At 41.2% G+C, this 18,242-nt stretch overlaps 3 protein-coding genes across 4 annotated transcripts in view; 2 read left to right on the top strand and 1 right to left on the bottom strand.

Annotated features, from left to right (window-relative positions):
- Positions 1–71: 71 nt before the first annotated feature.
- On the bottom strand, positions 72–1,126 carry SMIM27 (small integral membrane protein 27). Its single transcript, XM_032477575.1, has 2 exons — positions 938–1,126; positions 72–609 (listed from the first exon to the last, which is right to left on the bottom strand). The coding sequence occupies exons 1-2, from the start codon at positions 980–982 to the stop codon at positions 487–489; spliced, it is 168 nt and encodes a 55-aa protein (XP_032333466.1). The 5' UTR covers positions 983–1,126; the 3' UTR covers positions 72–486.
- TOPORS (TOP1 binding arginine/serine rich protein) lies at positions 620–11,200 on the top strand. 2 transcript variants are annotated; one of them, XM_032477567.1, is made up of 3 exons: positions 620–983; positions 2,513–2,704; positions 7,629–11,200. In XM_032477567.1, the coding sequence occupies exons 1-3, from the start codon at positions 981–983 to the stop codon at positions 10,560–10,562; spliced, it is 3,129 nt and encodes a 1,042-aa protein (XP_032333458.1). In that variant the 5' UTR covers positions 620–980; the 3' UTR covers positions 10,563–11,200. The 2 variants fall into 2 exon arrangements, with proteins under 2 accessions (XP_032333458.1, XP_032333457.1); XM_032477566.1 differs by lacking the exon at positions 620–983 and adding an exon at positions 1,206–1,336.
- The window catches only part of DDX58 (DExD/H-box helicase 58), a 56,149-nt gene continuing 40,481 nt past the window's right edge, over positions 2,575–18,242 (top strand). Inside the window, exon 1 of the mRNA XM_032477568.1 lies at positions 2,575–2,704. The gene's annotated coding sequence lies outside the window, so the exon portion shown is untranslated. The remainder of the gene's footprint in view (positions 2,705–18,242) is intronic.

Consider the following 18,242-nt stretch of genomic DNA (forward strand, 5'->3'; position numbering starts at 1 on the left):
TTTGAGACTCTGAATTATTTAACAATAAGTGAAAACTGGACAAGCTAAAAAAAATATGAGCAATCATCTACTTTTTCTCGGCATTCTTCATTTGGAAAGTAGGATGTAGAGAAGTATTTAGTCACATGATAGTTTTTTTCTTGCACAGGACTTAATCTAGCCTGCTGTGAAGGTATGCACAGAATGAAATGTTGCAATATACAAATACAAGAACAGAAATTCCACACACTTTTGCTTTAAAGAAGGCCTTCCGGGGCATTTAAAAAGAAGTCTTTTAGAAAGGCTGTCAGATCTAGGTTGCTTTGTTATGTGAGAATGTAAAACACAAATTTAATTGAAAAATTAGCATATTCATAGCCCCCTTAGAGAACTGTATACAAAGTGAACTTGGAAACTCTGTATTAAGGATTTTACTTTAAATCTAGACACGAGTCAGATAAGAATGAGGTAAAGGGCTGTATTTGCATGGAGTTAAATCCAGAGGGATTACAAGTTTTCGTTCATCCCGAAGATCTTGTCTGGGTATTCCTTCTTTAGCTGTCGTCGTGCAGCTACTGTTGATGCATAGATGACGTAGCCCCAGGAGAGCAATACGACCGCGAGGAGCAACTAAGAAATGCAAAAGGAGAAGTAAAAGCAAAAACCTGTGAGTGGCACTTCCTCCCCGCCCCTCTCAGGTGGCCGCGTACGTTGCTAAGGTGGGAATTTTAGTGACAAACTCGGATAAACGGCGTTCCGGAGGCGAGTACACCAAGCCTCCCTTACGTAAGAAGCGGAAGAGCGTGTCCTCCAGGAAGAGGCGGAGTCGAGGTAAGGGAGAGAAATGCTTCATTCAGGAATGGATTTTGGAGTTTCTGGGCGCTGAAGAAATTAGAGGGCCTTCCACCGCGGACCTCGGGAGTCGACCCCGTGGAGCCTCGCCAGGCTCGGGACCTACCGCTGAGTAAATCCGGTCCAGGGTGCTGCGACTCACTGGCTTCATGGTAAGGAGGCAGCGGCGGCGGTCCGGGAGCACAGGCGGAAGCTGCAGGCCCTAGAGTAACCTCCGGGGCGGTGGCTGCCGAGCGGCGGCGGCAGCGGCGGCGGCAGCCATCTTTCATCCGGGCGCGAGCGCCCGCCCCCTCGCGTCCGGGCGCGTTTCCCTCCGGCGGGGCCGGCCTCTTCCGCCCGGAGCTGGGAGCGAGGTCACGTGATTGGGGGCCTATCCCGCCTTTCGGGGAGAAGGTGAGAGAAACGAGAATACATGTTAAAAGTGGGTATTTTGCTGCTTAGGGGGACAATCTTGACTCGTCACCGGTCTTCTTTCAGTTGCAGTGCAGTATTATTGCGGGATAAGGTACCGTCGTGTGCATTTAAGTTATTTGGAAAAACAATCCACATTTTAAATAATACACCGGCGTCTAACGCTGGAAGAATTATTGTTTTCTCCCGGGTGTGTTCCCACAGTATAGGTAGAGGTTCGTGTATTCATCTTTGACATAAACAAGAATACCACTTGGTTTTATATAGCGGACGAATAGTGCAAATTCCTGTTACTTGAGCTTTTCTCCAAAAAACAAAATTCTTTGAGAACGCAATAGCTTGTTGATGTCAGTGATACTTACAAAAAGTAGCGAGGCACGAGTTACCCGGTGTAATGTACCTGCTAGTCAGTCAACAAGTGTTTATTGAGCTTAGAACGGTAGCACAGTCAAATATTAAGCCAGAGGACGCCGTTTGGCACGCGGGCCGTTATACCAAGTTCAGCTGTAGAATGTTTGGGACGATTACTTTTGAGGCCTAGGGGCAGAATGGGGCAACGGCCGCGTTAGGCTCCAGACGTCCTGTCTCTATACGTCTCAGATATCACCGCAGCAGGGTTTCAATCCAGCTTTCAGGGAGTGGGGAAGAGGAAAAACGTTATCTGGGGGAAGCTTTCAAGACCTGTTCTCTTAGATAAAATCCCTGTTTATCCTGGACGGGAGTAGATCCCTCTCTCTCCGAAGACTGTAGGGCTCTGACCTGGGATTCCGTTCGAATCCCGGTGTTGTTTCCTCACTGTGCAACCGTAGGTAAAGTTACTTCAGCTCCGTCTAACTCAGTTCCTTTATGGACCAGAGAGAATTTCAATCACTTCTCACAGAGTTTGGTGAGGTTTGAGGGAGACCAAGCTAGGTAGCGTGTCTTCCGGGTAAGTTAGGAAGAAGAGAACATTAAGCCGGTGCCCCTGTAACCCCTAGAGATCAACAGTAACAAGGGTGATGGTAAGATAGTGGTTTGTGCCCGGGAGGGTCCCTGCGCTCCCACTCCAGGAGCGGGAGGGGAAGCGGGGGAGGGGGGGAGGTGGCCCGTGGGGGGAGGGGCGGGGCTCGGGCCAAGCGCGCTAGGCCCCGCCCTCCGAGCCGGCGTCTTCTACCGCGCATGCGCCACGCAGGCGGGGGCTGTGTTTGGACGCGCGGGGGGCCGCTGAGTGGGTTTCGCTTCTTGCCGCCGCCCCCGAGCTGCCATTGGTAATGAGAACTTTACGTCACAGGGGTCGCAGCAGCCGCCGGGGTCTCCGCTGTCTCGCGAGGAGGGTGAAGCGCCCCCTGCTCCCGCTCCTGAGGGCCGGCGGAGAAGTCGCCGGGTTCGTCTTCGCGGGTCCTGCCGTCACCGACCCAGCTTTCTGGGCCGCCGGGAGCTTGCCACGAGCGCCCCAGCCGGGCCTGCACCGGCATCCTCCGAGGTGAGTGAGATTGGGAACAATGGGGCGCGGGGGTCGGAAGGGCTGGGCGAGCCGGAGCTCCCGCCTGCAGCGAGGCCCCGGGGCGAGGGAGCTGCGGTCTGGGTCTGCGGGGCCGGCGCCACCCGGCGGGCCGGGGGTCCCGGAGAGCTGGCGCTCCTTCCGCGCACCTGTGGATCTGAGCCGGTGGGCGGAGGAGGGCTGCGTTTCCGAGGAGTGCTCTGGAGAGCGCGAGACCAGCCGTGTACTGGAAAGCGCTTGATCTCTAGGGGAGAACCAGCCTAAAATACAAAACGTTCGAGTCTGAATCGTGGCATCGCCACTGTCACAGATGTGACCTTGGACGGCTCCCCTAATCTCTCTCAGTATGTCTGTGAAATGGGAGTAACAGTATTTTTGTTCGTTTTAGTTATGTAATGCACGCGGTACTTGTCTCAGATCCTGGCAGGTGGCAGTTCTCAACCAAACGAAGTGACTATCGCTTGACTATTGGAGTTGTCTGTGCCCTGTTCCACTCTGTGGACTGGGCTCCCCAGCCTGTAATTTCTTCATCCATCAAGTCAGTGCAGCTTTCCTCGTGGGCTGCTGATTGGTAGAGTGGAAGGGGGCCGGACTGAGATGAGGCAAATAGTGATTTGATAGGAAAAGTGAATAGAATTTTGGTAGGTAACTTTCAAGATTATTTAAGATAAATTGAAAAAGAGGAACAAGTTTAGTTAATATCGGTGAGGGCTGGGGTTTTTTGTTTTTAGTCAGTGACTTTGAAAGCTATGCAGTCAGCCGAAACAGTCGTGCTTATCTGAAATGAGTGGCTTTAGAGAGAAATGGTTCCCAAGCAAATATTGCTGGATCTGGAATTAAATTTTGTAGAATCTGGTCAGTAGTCATGTAACTTCGGTTTGATCTTTTTGAATTGGTGGTTAAATTGTAGTTCACAGAGGGATACAGTGATTTCTTCAAGGTCACAAGAGAGAGGGCTCAGATTATTTTTAATACTTGGGGGAATTGTATTGCTAGCTTATCCACTTCTGAACCCTTCTTAGCCACTTCGCTTAGATATATTGAGTACAATACTGATACTAATATGAAAATCCTTTAGTTGTTCTAGACTCTCATCTTTCTGGGCATTTATAATCAGTTATGGGTGATGGAAATGACCACAATTAACTTTATTTTCACATAACATACAGTATTAAGTTTTTACTGCATAGCAAGCACTATACTAAGTGTTTACATAGAGTGTATGTAAACACAACCACTTTTTCAGGTGGGTACTGTTACTTAACCCATTTTAGAATTAAGAAAATTTAAAGTTATGAGAAATTAAATAATTTCCTCCAGATCACACCACTTATAAGTGGTTTTGATTTTCAGCCCTGGCTCTGCATTAAAATTTAACATCATTCCCTCAGATGTAATCAGCCATTGATTAAATTGTATATACAGTGATAGTTTAAGGAATGCCATAAAAGGTAGCTTTTATAGGAAGTTTGGCTTTATTAAATATTTGATTTTGCAGAGTATTCCTGCTTTGTTTATATCACTGTGCAGTTTTTTAAATGTCCAGTCTGTGATCTAGTTTAGACTCTTTATTGGCTCTTATCTGCCCCTCATTCATTTTCTCTAGATGTGGATGCTTATTGATTATATGAAATTCTCCCAAAATGTGATACAAAGGGTTCTTATCTTTGTTAAAGTCAACACATTTGAATATTTGGAGCAGGAAAGGTTTTGTTTAATCAGTTTATCCCAAAGATGGTAAACTTTGTTTAAAATTTGGGAGGCAGTTAAGGAAAAAGGTTCAGAACTGATTAATCTCTCCTGTGAGGAAATTAAAGTCCTAATTCCTAGAGTGCAAGGGGTAGAGGAAATGTATCACAGACTTCTTCTGGAACCTGAAGCACTAAGTCTACCATCAGGTCCACCTTTGCTACCTCACCCAGAACTGCAGACCTCCAAATCTTAAATCTGTCGCCTCTCCATCTCTGTTATATGCTTTAATTTGTATTTTTGAAACAACTTTCTTTGTTGAGATATAATTTATATTCCATTTATAAAGTTCACTTCTTTAAAGTGTGTAATACAATGAGTTTTAGTATATTTACAGAGTTGTGCATCTGTAATCTAATTGAATGTTTTCCTCATCCTAGGAAGTAACCTTATTATCCCTCTCCCCTCCCCAGCAACCACCAATCTACTTTCTATCTATGGATTTACCTATTCTGTACATTTCATATAAAATGGCATACATGTGGCCTTTTGTGATTGCCTTTTTCATTTAGTGGAATGACAAGGTTCGTTCCCGTTGTAGCATGCATCAGTACTTTGTTCTGTTTAATTGCCAAATATTCCACTGTATGGATATACCACGTTCATCAGTTGATGGACATTTGGGTTATTTCCACTTTTAAGCTATTATGACGAATGCTGCTGTGAGTGTTCACTTACAAGTTTATGTGTGGGCATGTTTTTGTTTCTCTTGTTTAGATAGGTGTGGAATTGCTGGATCATATGGTAGTTCTACTTCATTTGATTTAGCACATTTTAATTTTAGAATTTAGTGATGATTTTGAAAGAGTAAATCTCTTATTTAATGATTTACATTCATTGCCATTGATGTTTCTGAAGAATACTATTCTTTGTAGCTAAAGGTATTCCTGTGTAGCAATACAAAACAGAACTAATAAATTAACTTGTTCTTTTGGTCTACTATAGATGGCATCACTTGTCATTCTTTAGACTTGAGCTGTCAAAGTGCTTATAACAGGCTTCTAACACTAGGAAGTCAGACGACTAAGATTCCATTTTTAAAAAATTGTAATTAGTTGAGATTTTATTTTTAGTTTAAACTTCCAATTTACTACTAAATCGTTTCTTTAATAAATTCATTCTGGGTTGTGATTTTTATGTAAACTGGAAATGTTTAGTAAACACTAGAATTCTCTATTCTAAAGAAGCAAATTAAGATAAAATGTATCATCTTGAAATTCATCAGTCTTTTTTAAAGTCTAGTAATCCCTTTCTTATATAGAAGAGTGAACTGAAATCCAGAGTTAATATGGATTTCTCCACTTCACAGAGTTAGTTTCAGATGAAACCTGGTGTTGGGTCCAGATCTGATAACCTCTCTAGTGCCCTCTCCACTCTTCACTCCTCCCCCTAATGCATACGCACTATCTCTTATCCTAGGGGTTTTTACTTTTAGGGTTTTTTTTTTTTCTATAGAGAATTTAAAAATATTAGAAGTAGGGGGAAATGCTGAGAAATTTATGCAATATTAAGGTTTCAAAGTTTAAATATATTAGCAGAAATGCAATTAGTATTAGTATAAGTTTATTCTATTTAAGGACAGTGGTAATTTTTATATTTCCATTCTGGAAAACAGGCCTAGAAGTGTTGGACCTTTGAAGAAACTTGTTCAGCTCTGAGAAAGCTAAGATGCCCTAGATGAGCAAGTTTAATTTGAAATCTGTAATGAAATATTTATATTTCACAGTCATGAATTTTTGTTGTGAGTTTTATTTGTTAGTTTTATTTGTTTTTGTTAGAGCTTGGTATGGCCAGTGAGTCTCTTGTTTAGGAAATTACAGTTCTATTATTTGACTAGACAGCAGTTGACTAGTGATGGGACTTTCAGTGATAGAGGAGGTGGAGAAAGATGAATAATAGGCCCAGGAAAACATAAAGGAAGAAACTAATATTTAATATATATATAAACTGATTAGTGAAGAAGTCAGCTAAAGAGGAATTTTATAAGATAACAAGGCCAAAATGTAATAATGCATACTAGATTTCAGCTCTGGCAAATTCATTTTGTAAGTTACGGGCCAATATGAACATAAATGTAAAGAATAAAAAATAATCTTTTAAGATTCTAGTGATCCTTGTGGGAAAAGGTAAGGGAAAGGGACTGAAAGCATGATTTGTAGATACTTTGTGGCTGACTGGATTGAATAAAAAAGGAGAAGAAAAGCTGCTCAGGGATGCTAAAAGGAGTCTGATGAACTGCATATAATAGTGTAGTAACAGGAATGTAGTAATAATAGTAGTATAGTAATAATAATAGCAACTAACATTTGACTCAGCAGTTGCTGTAAGCCAGGCACTGCCCTTGAGTACTTTTAGATTTTATTTCATTTAATCTTAACTAAAAGATCATTTTTTTGTGTGTCAAAGAATCTTCCACTAAAAGGCATAGAATTGGTTTTAAAGTTACATACATGATACTTAGAACGAATAAAACAAGTCAGTAGTCCATACTGTTTGGGACATATGTATGAAAGATGTAAAACCATCCGTAGAAATAACCCCAACTGAGGACTGTGATATTTTTGTTTTGTTTTCTAGAGAGGGATGAAAGGGGAACATTAAAGGGGCATTTAAAAAGATCTGGAATAACCATGAGAAAATGTTAGTTGTTAAATCTGAGTAGTGGATACAAGGGTACTTGGTATATTTTCTTTTCTACTTTTTTGTATGTGTCAGATGTTTCTCAAATTATTTTTTGAAAGAATAATAGAATATTACGTAATATTTGAGAGCTTACTATGTACCAGGCACTTTTTCTAAGCTTTTTTTTTTCTTTTTTTGACATCTTCACAAATCCTGTGAGGCAGGTTCTGTTATCAGTGATCTACAGATGAAATTGAAGCATAAGGATAGTAACTAGTACCCAGTTCACAGTCACACTGCTAGTGTGGAATTGAGGATTCAAACCCTGGAAATCTGACTTCAGAGCTTGTGCTTTAAGTGCTATATTAAAGTTCTGTAGCATAGCTGCTGCACTGCCCCTTTATGTTACAGAGACAATGAGCTACTCCGCTGTTTTCACCAGTATGTTTCACAGTCATTATTTGCTTTTTTTTTCTTCCAGATTTAGTCATTCCTCCTTTATCAGGTTACTGATGTATTTTTTTCCCTTTTGCAGATAATGGCTTCAGCCGCTAAGGAATTTAAAATGGACAACTTTTCACCTAAAGCTGGCACTAGCAAATTGCAGCAGACAGTACCAGCTGATGCATCTCCTGATTCTAAGTGTCCTATATGCTTGGATAGATTTGATAATGTGTCTTACTTAGATCGCTGTTTACATAAGTTCTGTTTTCGCTGTGTACAGGAGTGGTCAAAAAACAAAGCTGAGTGTCCACTGTGTAAACAGCCCTTTGATTCTATTTTCCATTCTGTGAGGGCAGAAGACGACTTCAAGGAGTACGTCCTAAGGCCTTCGTATAATGGTTCTTTTGCTACCCCTGATGTTCGCCGGTTCCGCTATCGGACAACCATGACAAGGGAACGAAGTGCTTCTGTTTATTCACCTAGTAGTGCCATGAATAGAAGAACAACAACTCCACCAGATAGTGGAGTACTGTTTGAAGGGTTAAGCATTTCAGGAAGACCTAGAGATGGTGAAATTCCTCCTTTCATGAGACAGATTGCGGTAAGGAGGCCAGCTACTGCAGATGAAAGATCTTTGCGGAAAATTCAAGAACAGGATATTATTAACTTCAGGCGAACTCTCTATCGTGCTGGTGCTCGAGTTAGAAATATTGAAGATGGCGGACGCTACAGGGATATTTCTGCTGAATTTTTCCGTAGAAATCCGGCTTGCCTTCATAGATTGGTGCCCTGGTTAAAACGTGAACTCACAGTTCTGTTTGGAGCTCATGGATCTCTAGTGAATATTGTCCAGCACATCATCATGAGCAATGTTACTCGCTACGACTTGGAAAGTCAGGCATTTGTGTCTGATTTAAGGCCATTTTTACTTAATCGGACTGAGCATTTTATACATGAATTTATCAGTTTTGCTCGATCTCCGTTTAATATGGCAGCCTTTGATCAGCATGCTAATTATGACTGCCCTGCTCCTTCATATGAAGAAGGCAGCCATTCTGATTCTTCAGTCATAACAATATCTCCAGATGAAGCTGAGACCCAAGAACTGGATATTAACATAGCCACTGTTAGTCAGGCACCATGGGATGATGAAACTCCAGGACCATCTTATTCAAGCTCAGAGCAGGTACATGCTGCCATGTCTTCCCTTTTAAATACATCTGACAGTTCAGATGAGGAACTTGTAACAGGAAGAGCCACTCAGATGCAAGGAGTACAGACCAATGAGGACCTAAATAATGACAGTGATTCTTCTTCAGATAACTGTGTCATTGTTGGGTTTGTTAAACCACTAGCTGAGAGGACCCCAGAACTTGTTGAACTGTCCTCTGATTCTGAGGAGTTAGGATCTTATGAAAAAATGGAGACAGTGAAGACACAAGAGCAAGAGCAGTCTTACAGTTCTGGTGATAGTGATGTCAGTAGATGTTCATCCCCACACTCTGTGCTTGGAAAGGACGAACTAGTAAATAAAGGGCATTGTGATTCTGGTACAAGAATCAGATCGAAGAAAGAAGAGAAACGATCTACATCTTTGTCCTCTCCCAGAGATCTGAGCTCATCCATCAGAGGAGACAGAGTGTATTCCCCACACACCCGCAGACACAAGAGGAGGGCAAGATCCAGAAGTTCCGATTCACGTTCCCAGAGCAGGAGTGGGCATGATCAGAAGAGTCGTAGAAAACATCATGGGAAGAAAAGAATGAAGAGCAAACGATCCAGAAGCAGGGAGAGTAGCAGACCTAGAGGTAGAAGAGACAAAAAGAGGTCAAGAACTAGAGATAGCAGTTGGTCAAGAAGAAGCCAGACTCTGTCTCTAAGTAGTGAAAGCACAAGCAGGTCAAGATCTCGTAGCAGTGATCGTGGTAAAATAAGATCACGGAGCAGAAATAGAGATCGTTACTATTTAAGAAATAATTATGGAAGCAGATACAAGTGGGAGTATACTTACTATAGCAGAAACAAGGACAGGGATAGCTACGAGTCATCTTACAGGAGGAGGACTCTGTCCAGAGCTCATTATTCCAGACAATCTTCAAGTCCAGAATGTAGAATTCAGTCCTTTTCTGAAAGAACAAATGCTAGGAAAAGAAATAATCACAGTGAAAGGAAATATTACTACTATGAAAGGCATCGATCAAGGAGCCTGTCTAGTACTCGATCAAAGACTGCATCTACAGGCCTTGACCGGGTGAGGAATGAAAAACCTGGCGGAAAGCGAAAATACAAAACTCGGCATTTGGAGGGTATGAACGAAGTGGCTCAACCATCTCGTGAGTTTGCTTCTAAAGTGAAGGAAAGTCATTACCAAAAATCTTCATCAAAATTGGATGGAAACTGCAAAAATGAGAGTGATAGCTTTTCAGACAGCCGATCATCAGACAGAGAGACAAAACGCAAGAGGAGAAAGAGGAGGACCCGGAGCCTAAGTGTAGAGATAGTTTTTGAAGGGAAAGCTACCGATACAGCTAGACATCATAAAAAGAAAAAGAAGAAACATAAGAAGAAGCACAAGAAACACCATGGTGATAGTGCTTCTCGTTCCCCAGTTGTGATTACCATTGACAGTGACAGTGATAAGGATTCTGAAGTAAAGGTGGATACAGGATGTGACCTTAGGGGTCCTCAAGACCCTCTACAAAATGAATTTGTGGCTTCTTCTTTGGAACCATTTGAAACTAAAGATATAGTTACAATAGAAGATGAATTTGGTGTCCTGGGCAAGGAGTGTGATATTAACACACTTAACAACTTGAATAATGCCAACAAAACTGTAGATAATATTCTACCCCAGACAGCTTCAATTGAACAAACTCTTGATGTAAGAGAAGAGAGCGCCTTTGCCTCTGATTTGGAGAACCAGTCCAGTGATGTGTCTATTCAAACTGAGCCATCAAGACACTTGCCATCTCCACGGACATCTTTAATGTCAGTGTCTCTTGGTAGAGACCATGATATGTCTTAAAACTGCCAAAGCATCTCATTGAGAATTCTGATGATATACAAAGGAAAAAAAAAAAAAAAAAAAAAACAGTGTCATCTACTGCAGTCTATTTAAAGATGACTTGGTGAAAACTCTTAAACTCTTTCTCCCCTAAAAATATTTTAAGTAATTTTTTTGTGTGTGTTAAAAATTTGTAAAAATCATTATTTGTTCAGAAGTATGTATTCCCACCCTCAGAGATATGCACTTTTAAGTGAAGAAAATGATATTGCTAGCAGTTTATTTAAAATGTGGGATCCTTTTTAAATAAAAACTATAAATTTTAGAAGTTATTTCATAAAGCCATATGGTATTGACATATTTTTAAAGTAGTCAATGAGTATTTTTGAATTTTTTTTTTTTTTGAGAGTTATTCTGGAAATGTGTTATAAGCTAGGAGAATCCCTTTGGACAGTCTTTATTTTTCTTCTTAAAAATTTGTATGATTCAAAACCATTTCTTCAGGTTAAATTGAGGCATTTTAATCTGCACAGCTTATCTTGACATCTACCAAAAGAAAAATTTAAATATTTCCTTTATATACTTGTTTATCTGGACTGCCAATAAAGCAAATGTGTATTCAAGAAAAGAAAAAATAAAACAGTAACACTTTAAAACAATCCAGAAATTTTCCTATGCAGTATTGATTTTTCTTTAAATCGAGTTTTTTAGTGGAGCTAAAATCTTGTGAAGTAGTTCAGGATATTCTTGTGTAATAAATACTGAATTTCAGGTGAGCTGCATATAACCTCACAGTTATAATGATCACTTTAGTTCTTTAATCTGATTACAAAGTATCTTATATGCTTTCTGTCTTCAGCAGAATGCAATTATGTAGCATTTAGCTTACTAAAAACAAGAAACTCTTGCTAGGCTTACGTTACGTTAGTTGTTCTTTTACACAAAGTGGCTATGTTTGTTTATGTTTCTGTGCTGTTTCAGAGATGGTAAAAAGTGCTGTACATCTGTATAGCCTGATAGAAGATTGCCAGTGAACAGCACAACTTGAATTAGATATGAATTTAGCCATCAGTTTGCCTTGCTACCATGTTCGTTGATTGTTCAGCAGAAATTGGAATGCCTCATGCCTGGCAGGTTCTGTAGGTTTTTAGGGATTCAGTTATAGGACAAAGCAGATACGCTCCCTGTTCTCATGGGGTATGTGTGTGTGTATATATACATAAACTTTACAAACTAAATTCTCTGGAGAGGAAGTGTTTATTTTCTGTAAGAGCATACAGTGGGGACTTAATCTCAGGTGGAAGTGATGGTTGAACTGAAATCCAGAGAAAAGTAGATACTAGCTAGGAATAGATGTTGTCACCAAAGGAGATGTGCAGAGACCCAAAGGCAAGGGCAGCCTGACATATTCCAAGAAATGAAAGAAGGCAGGCTTAGCCAAAGGGCAGAGGGTGTGGGACCAAGGTTTCTAGGCCATTCTTAGAGTTTGTGTTTATCCTAATAGCAGTAGGAAACTGGTTTAAAATGACAGGAATCTAAAGTTGACATTGACAATTTTTAGTAAGCTCGGGCCTTGAGAAATTGTGGCAAGGCTGTGGTTGATCAAGGAATATACTTTGAAAATTATGAAATGACTGTGGTTTTCCTTCAGTTTTGAAACATAAGAATGCTATTTTTTTCCACATTCTGCTTTTGCATGATGTCTTAGTGAAAACCCATCTTAATGTTTTCAGTTTAACACAAGTGAAAACCTACCTTAATATGTGGCACCATCACATCATCCTCTTAGGTGTTCAGGCCAAAAATTTCCAAGTCTTTTGATTCTTTCTCCGTCAGCCCCCTCATCCAATCACCAAATGTTTGTCTAATATTTTTATTTTTGTTAAGTGTATATATAGGTATTTATTGAAGTATAGTCAGTTTACAATGTTGTGCCAGTTTCCAGTGTACAGCATAATGCTTGTCATACATGAACACATACATTCATTTTCATATTCTTTCTCACCATAAGTTACTATAAGATATTGAATATAGTTCCCTGTGCTTTACAGTATAATCTTATCTAAGATTTCTTATGTCCAGTCTGGGCAGCCATGATCTCTCACCTGTACTGCCACAGTACGTCTGCTTGCATCCACTGTTTGCCTCCATCCGTTCTTGATGTAGCATTCAAAAGATCTTTACAAACTTTTTCTTTTCATTTTATTCTACTTAAGATATTTCAGTAGCTTCCTATTATTCTTAGGATATTTATTAAAAGGAAACAAAAATCCGACATAATATGGATTACAAATCTCTGCCCAGTCAGACTTCAGTCTATCTTTAGCTTTTCTCTCACTTCATTTGTGCTCTGGCCACACTAGCTGTTTCAGGTCTGTGGAAGTACTGCTCCCTATGAATTTGGAGCCTTCATATGGAGTATTTTCCTCTTGCTGGAAATTGAATTCCATCCTGGATGAACTGGGTTTCTGTTAAGGTGTGCCCCTCCACTCCGTTACTTCCCGTCAGTGCCTTGTTCTCTTAGCAGCCCTGGGCTTCTTTAGTGCATGCATCACAGGTTGCATTTGATTACTAGATGTCTTCTCTCACCCGTCTTAAAGCTCTTTGGCAACTGTCAGTGTACAGCTATATCCCTTCTCTCTTTTCTTTCACATAAGATATGCTTATCACATGAGTGAATAGGTGCTAGAGATTACAAAATTTGCCTAATACCTGTTTCTGCTTTCACGGAACTCCACTCTAAACTTTTAGCCTAATGCTGTGCTCTTTTAGCTTGTTCATCCGAATTTGCTTTTCGTAAAACATTCTATTTTACCTCAGGTTTTCAATGTTTTTGTGACTTACTTGTGTAAAAGAAATGCAACCAGTCATTTGCCCTTGCTCATTCATTATTGCTCAGATTCACAACAGGAAAACTTGTTATTATTACTTCCTAGTCTAAGTAGTCAAGTTCGGCTTCGGCTCTTGGAGGAGGTGTAGTAACCATGCGCAGTATGTCCAAGCAGGCAAGGGTTTATGCAAGGTCAGCTGATGGCCCATCATGGTGAACAATTGCAGGCCCTCTGGAGTAAGCTGTGGACACCTGAACCAGCCAGTAGTGCATCTCTGAGCTTGAAAGACATTTCAGAACGTGCTTTGGGGTGCTGGAAGCCACATGCAAGCTGTGTAGGGTTGTTGCCAGCCCCATTGTCCCCACCAGTGGGGGCAGAGGATGATGAGCAATAGAGGGAGAGGGGTTCCTCCCCACAGACCAGATTTCATCAAGATTCAGAGCATGGGACCATTTCTGACATTTAAGCTCAGACCTATGTGCCTTCAAAATGGTAACATTACATTGTTAGGATTTGGAGATGTGGATGTCACTGAGACCAGAATTTGTATAGACATCTGGTGATTGGTGCCTCTAGGAAAAACCCTTGTGGGAAACAATCATAATCATTATGTAACCTACTCTCAAATGGTTCAGAAAAAATATGTATGTAGGTGTATGTATGTAGAAGTAATGATAAATTGTGACAAAATGTTAAAAAGTGGTGAACACAGGTAAAAAGACAGGAATTCTTTGTACTCTTTGTGATTTTTCTGTAACTTTGAAATAATTTCAAGACAAAAGTGTCTCTGCAGGCCTGCAAGGTTGCCTGTGTGTGAGAATGTGTCAGAGTGAGTTATCAGCCTTGTACACCCAGCAAAAGGGGGAAAAATCACAAAGGCAAGCATGTGCTGACAATTATAAAGCCACTTTTGTGCTAGAACCGAAGCCACTAGACAATTTATAAGGCTGGGCCTGTTGGACATGAGGACCTTGTCTGAGATACAGTTAACTATTCTTGGTTCCAAGCTCAGAGGCAAGCTTGTGAGGGCATAAAATCAAAGGAGAGTTTGCTTTTTTTTTTAAATTTAGGATGGGAGGGAGAGAAGATTTTTGGGAAGGAGCCCCTGGAATAGAAAACATTGAAAATAAAGGAGAGTGATAACTGTTGTAGCAAAATGGAGAGGGGACCCAGAGCACAGGTACGTGAGTGAGTGAGGAGAGAAGCAGAGGCAAATCTTACTCCAGAATGGCAGGAGTGAAAAAGCACAGAGACGCTGGTGGGTAGATAGTTAAGCTAAGGTGGTTCATGCTCTAAAGCTTCTCTCTTCATAAAGTGGGAAGCAATGCCATCTTCTGAGAAAGAGGAATCATGAGTAGGATCGGGTTTGAGGAGAGGAGTGGAAAAATGCTCCTTAGGGGCATGGAGAGAGGCTTAGCTAAGAATTGCTGATGAGTGTTGAGGCCTCACCCGAGATAATGGCATATCTCTCAGACCCTGAGTTTTGTGATTTTGCCCTGGTAGCATTCAACAATATGGAAGTGAAACAGAAACTAACTTCGGACATCTAGTATGGACTCAGTATTTATACAGTGAATGAATAATGGATGGATTTATTTATCATTGAAGTATTGCTGAATGTGAGCAGTAAAGGAGGCAAGGGAGTTGAGGGAGGTACTGGTACTGGTGAGTATTTCAAGGCATGAAATACAGGAATAGAGAGTGTAGTTAAATTGATGCATTCTGATATCTGGGCTGCGTAGGGAAGGAAGTGAAGCTCTGAGTTGACTTAAGAAAACAGTGAGATATCAAAGGATGTGTTTTCCAGTGAGGATCAAGGAGGTACAGTGGGGGTAGGAGTAAGAAGACTGCAGGAATATTTTAGAGAACACCTAGTTCCAGCCATGATGGGAAGGAACCAAAAGGGGTGGAGGCGACGGTGACTGGAATTGAGGATAATGATCTACTAGGTTGCTCTACATGGAAGAACACTCGGTGACGGACAGAGATTTAGGATGGAGAAGAAAGTGGTATTATACTTTGTCCTTTAAACTGCACTTGTGTTCTGCCACGGCAGCCGGCTCATGCACAGAAGATAGCCACAGCTTGGTAAATAATGGATTAATTCCTCATTCTGAGTTTTCAGTCAATACCTGAATCTCTTAGGTGCTGGAAGACAGTAAGTGGGATATGGCCATTTAAAAAGTACAGTAAGATGGTTGTTACAGTATGAAAATTAGTAAATTCTTTCCTACTTTACTTCCGAGGATATTGGGGGATGATAAAATAACCACTGGGTCTGTGCCTGAGAAAAGCAAGAGGCAAGGAAAATGGAATTTAACTTAGGCCAAGGTCTGAATCTAAATTCATCCCAGTAGGAGCTGCAACTGCGATGTTTGCCGGAGCACTGGGCGGTGTGCCTTCTGTGGGGTTGGGCTGTGACGGACAGGGAGATGTCTCGTAGGATCAGACTCTTTTTTTCTTGTGAGAGATACATGGTGACAATATTCAAGGTAGGAAGTACAGGAATAGGGATTGTTGGGGAGGAAAATGAGTTTGAGGCCGAGTTGCCTAGAGCTGTGTTAGTTATCATAGCTACTGGCCACACGTAGGTAGCAAGCGCTTGATATGTGTCTAGTAAAACCGAGGAACTTGGGACTTTTCAATTGTTTTTATGTTTAATAGCCACATGAGGCTTCCATATTGGCCTGTACAGGTAGAGAGCATTTGCATCACCTCAGAAAAGTCTCTATACAGCCTGGAATAGAGGATGCCCGTGCAGATGATGATTTCCACGGGGTAGCTGGAGATACGAGTGTGCACCTTGGAGGAGCAGTTGGAGCTAGAGAGATGATTGAAGAGTCACTGGGAATAGAGTAGTAATGAAGCTGCGGGAAGGGATGAGATCTCGCGAAGAGGGGAGGTCCAGCAAGAAGAGAAGCAGACGTAGTGAGAATTCTAGGGACTACAAACTGTAAGGAGGCTGACAAAGGAAGAGTAGCTTTCAAAAGAGACCCGAAGTGTTCCCTCTAGTTCCATATGCTTTCTTTGCCTCTAATTTTGTCTTGTATCTCCTGTGCCGAATGCAGTGTCCTGCACACGGTAGGGCAGAAGCAGTTTCTCCAAGAGGTTAATCTTTATTTTTATTGTATTTATTTTTTTATTGAGTTATAGTCGATTTCCAGTGCTGTGTCAATTTCTGATTATTTTTAAATTCTTAGGAGTACCTCACTGTTATCTCCATGTGATGATTGCATCAGGAAATGTTGCTCTGGGTGGAGCAGGTTAGGCTGCATCCAAGGATATCTAATATGATTCAGACAGGAGACAGGACTAGGAAGACAGTCTTTTGACCTTGCTCTGTCAGTCACTTTCCTTCATGCCCAGCGATGATTTTCTGGATTGTGTTTAAATCACTTCCTTGCAATACCCTGCAGTTTGCTTGCCTTTCTATCTCTCTTCATTTACCTAGTTCAGGGGTTGGCAATCTTTCCCTGTAAGGGGCCAGATAGTAAATATTTTAGGCTTTATGGGCCATATGCAGTCTCTGTTGTATAGTTTTTTGTTTTTTTTCTACAATACTTTAAAAATGTTAAGACGGTTTTTAGTTTGCAGCCTGTATAAAAACAAGCCATGCTAGATTTGTCCTGCAAGCAATCGTTTGCTAACCTAGCAAGATCTCAGTCTGGATGAACCCAACTCTTCAGTTGTCCCTACACACACCCTGCTGTGTTCCTGAAGGAAATCATTAGCTACACAGGTTGGTGTCACCATAAAAATACCATTACCAGCCTCAACTTTGTATGGTACACATCAGTAGACAAGTTTATTATTCTGCCTCATTGGTGTAGTGGATATTTCACATCTTTCCCTCCTCAAACCTCCCATTTCTCTCTTCTTTCCAAATCAGCTGGGCAGTTCTGGTCAGCGCCAAGCTCAAGCAAACACAAACCCTGCCTGAAAGGACTCAGCAGACCCTCTCCCTCACCTGACATGAATTTATCCAACACGTTTACAGAGTATTTACTATATGACAGGTATTGTGAAAAGCACTTGGTATATTGAGATAAGTGAAAAAGAGTCTCCCTCTTAAGCTTAGAGTCTGACTGGAGGAGGGAGCAGACAATAAGGATGAGAAAACATAAGTAAGTAACTGCCAAATGTGAAGTAATACAGAGAAAGAAAAAAGAATCTCAAGACAGAAAATAATGGACATTGGAAAAAGTGGTAGGCAATGCTGCTCAACCTTTGAGACATATTTTAGAGAGAGGAGTGAGTGGCAGCAGAAAGGAAGAGGGAAAAGAATGAAGGCTGCATTCCAGGTGTCTGATTTGAACACCTGTGGAAATGGTAGCACCCACCTTTCTTCTCACCTATCTGTGACACTCCCTTTCTTTCCTGGCCTTGGTCAGATTTTATGTACAAATCTGCCAGATGACTCTCTCTCTGGGAATTCAGTTCTTTCAGATTCATTCTCCACTATAATTGTTGGGGTTTAATAAATCCATTGCTGCTCAAGGCTCTGTTATTTCTTACTGGTAGCATAAAAGGAGGCATATCTTGATTTTTTTAAAAGGAATTTTTGATCTGATTTCTTCTCAGTTAAAAATCTCAACCCAACTAGTGGAGAATAGCTTGTATGAGAAAACAGTGATAAAAATGGACAAAAGATAAAGAATAAGCATTTGAAGGCACTGAAAAAAATCAAAAGGCAGAAACGGGAGGGAATTAGACAATTGAAACTGTAGTGCATGAGAACTGCTTTTATTTGGCTTTTCTTCTGAGGGTTTTCCCCAGTCCACATGGAGGTTTGAACACAAGTGGAAAGCCACACTCACTGAATTAAAAGATGAACCCTGGGGCTGCCAGAGTAGCAATAGTAAGGGGGAAA

The sequence above is a fragment of the Camelus ferus genome, chromosome 4 (genome assembly GCF_009834535.1).
Source record: "Camelus ferus isolate YT-003-E chromosome 4, BCGSAC_Cfer_1.0, whole genome shotgun sequence".
NCBI lineage: Eukaryota > Metazoa > Chordata > Mammalia > Artiodactyla > Camelidae > Camelus > Camelus ferus.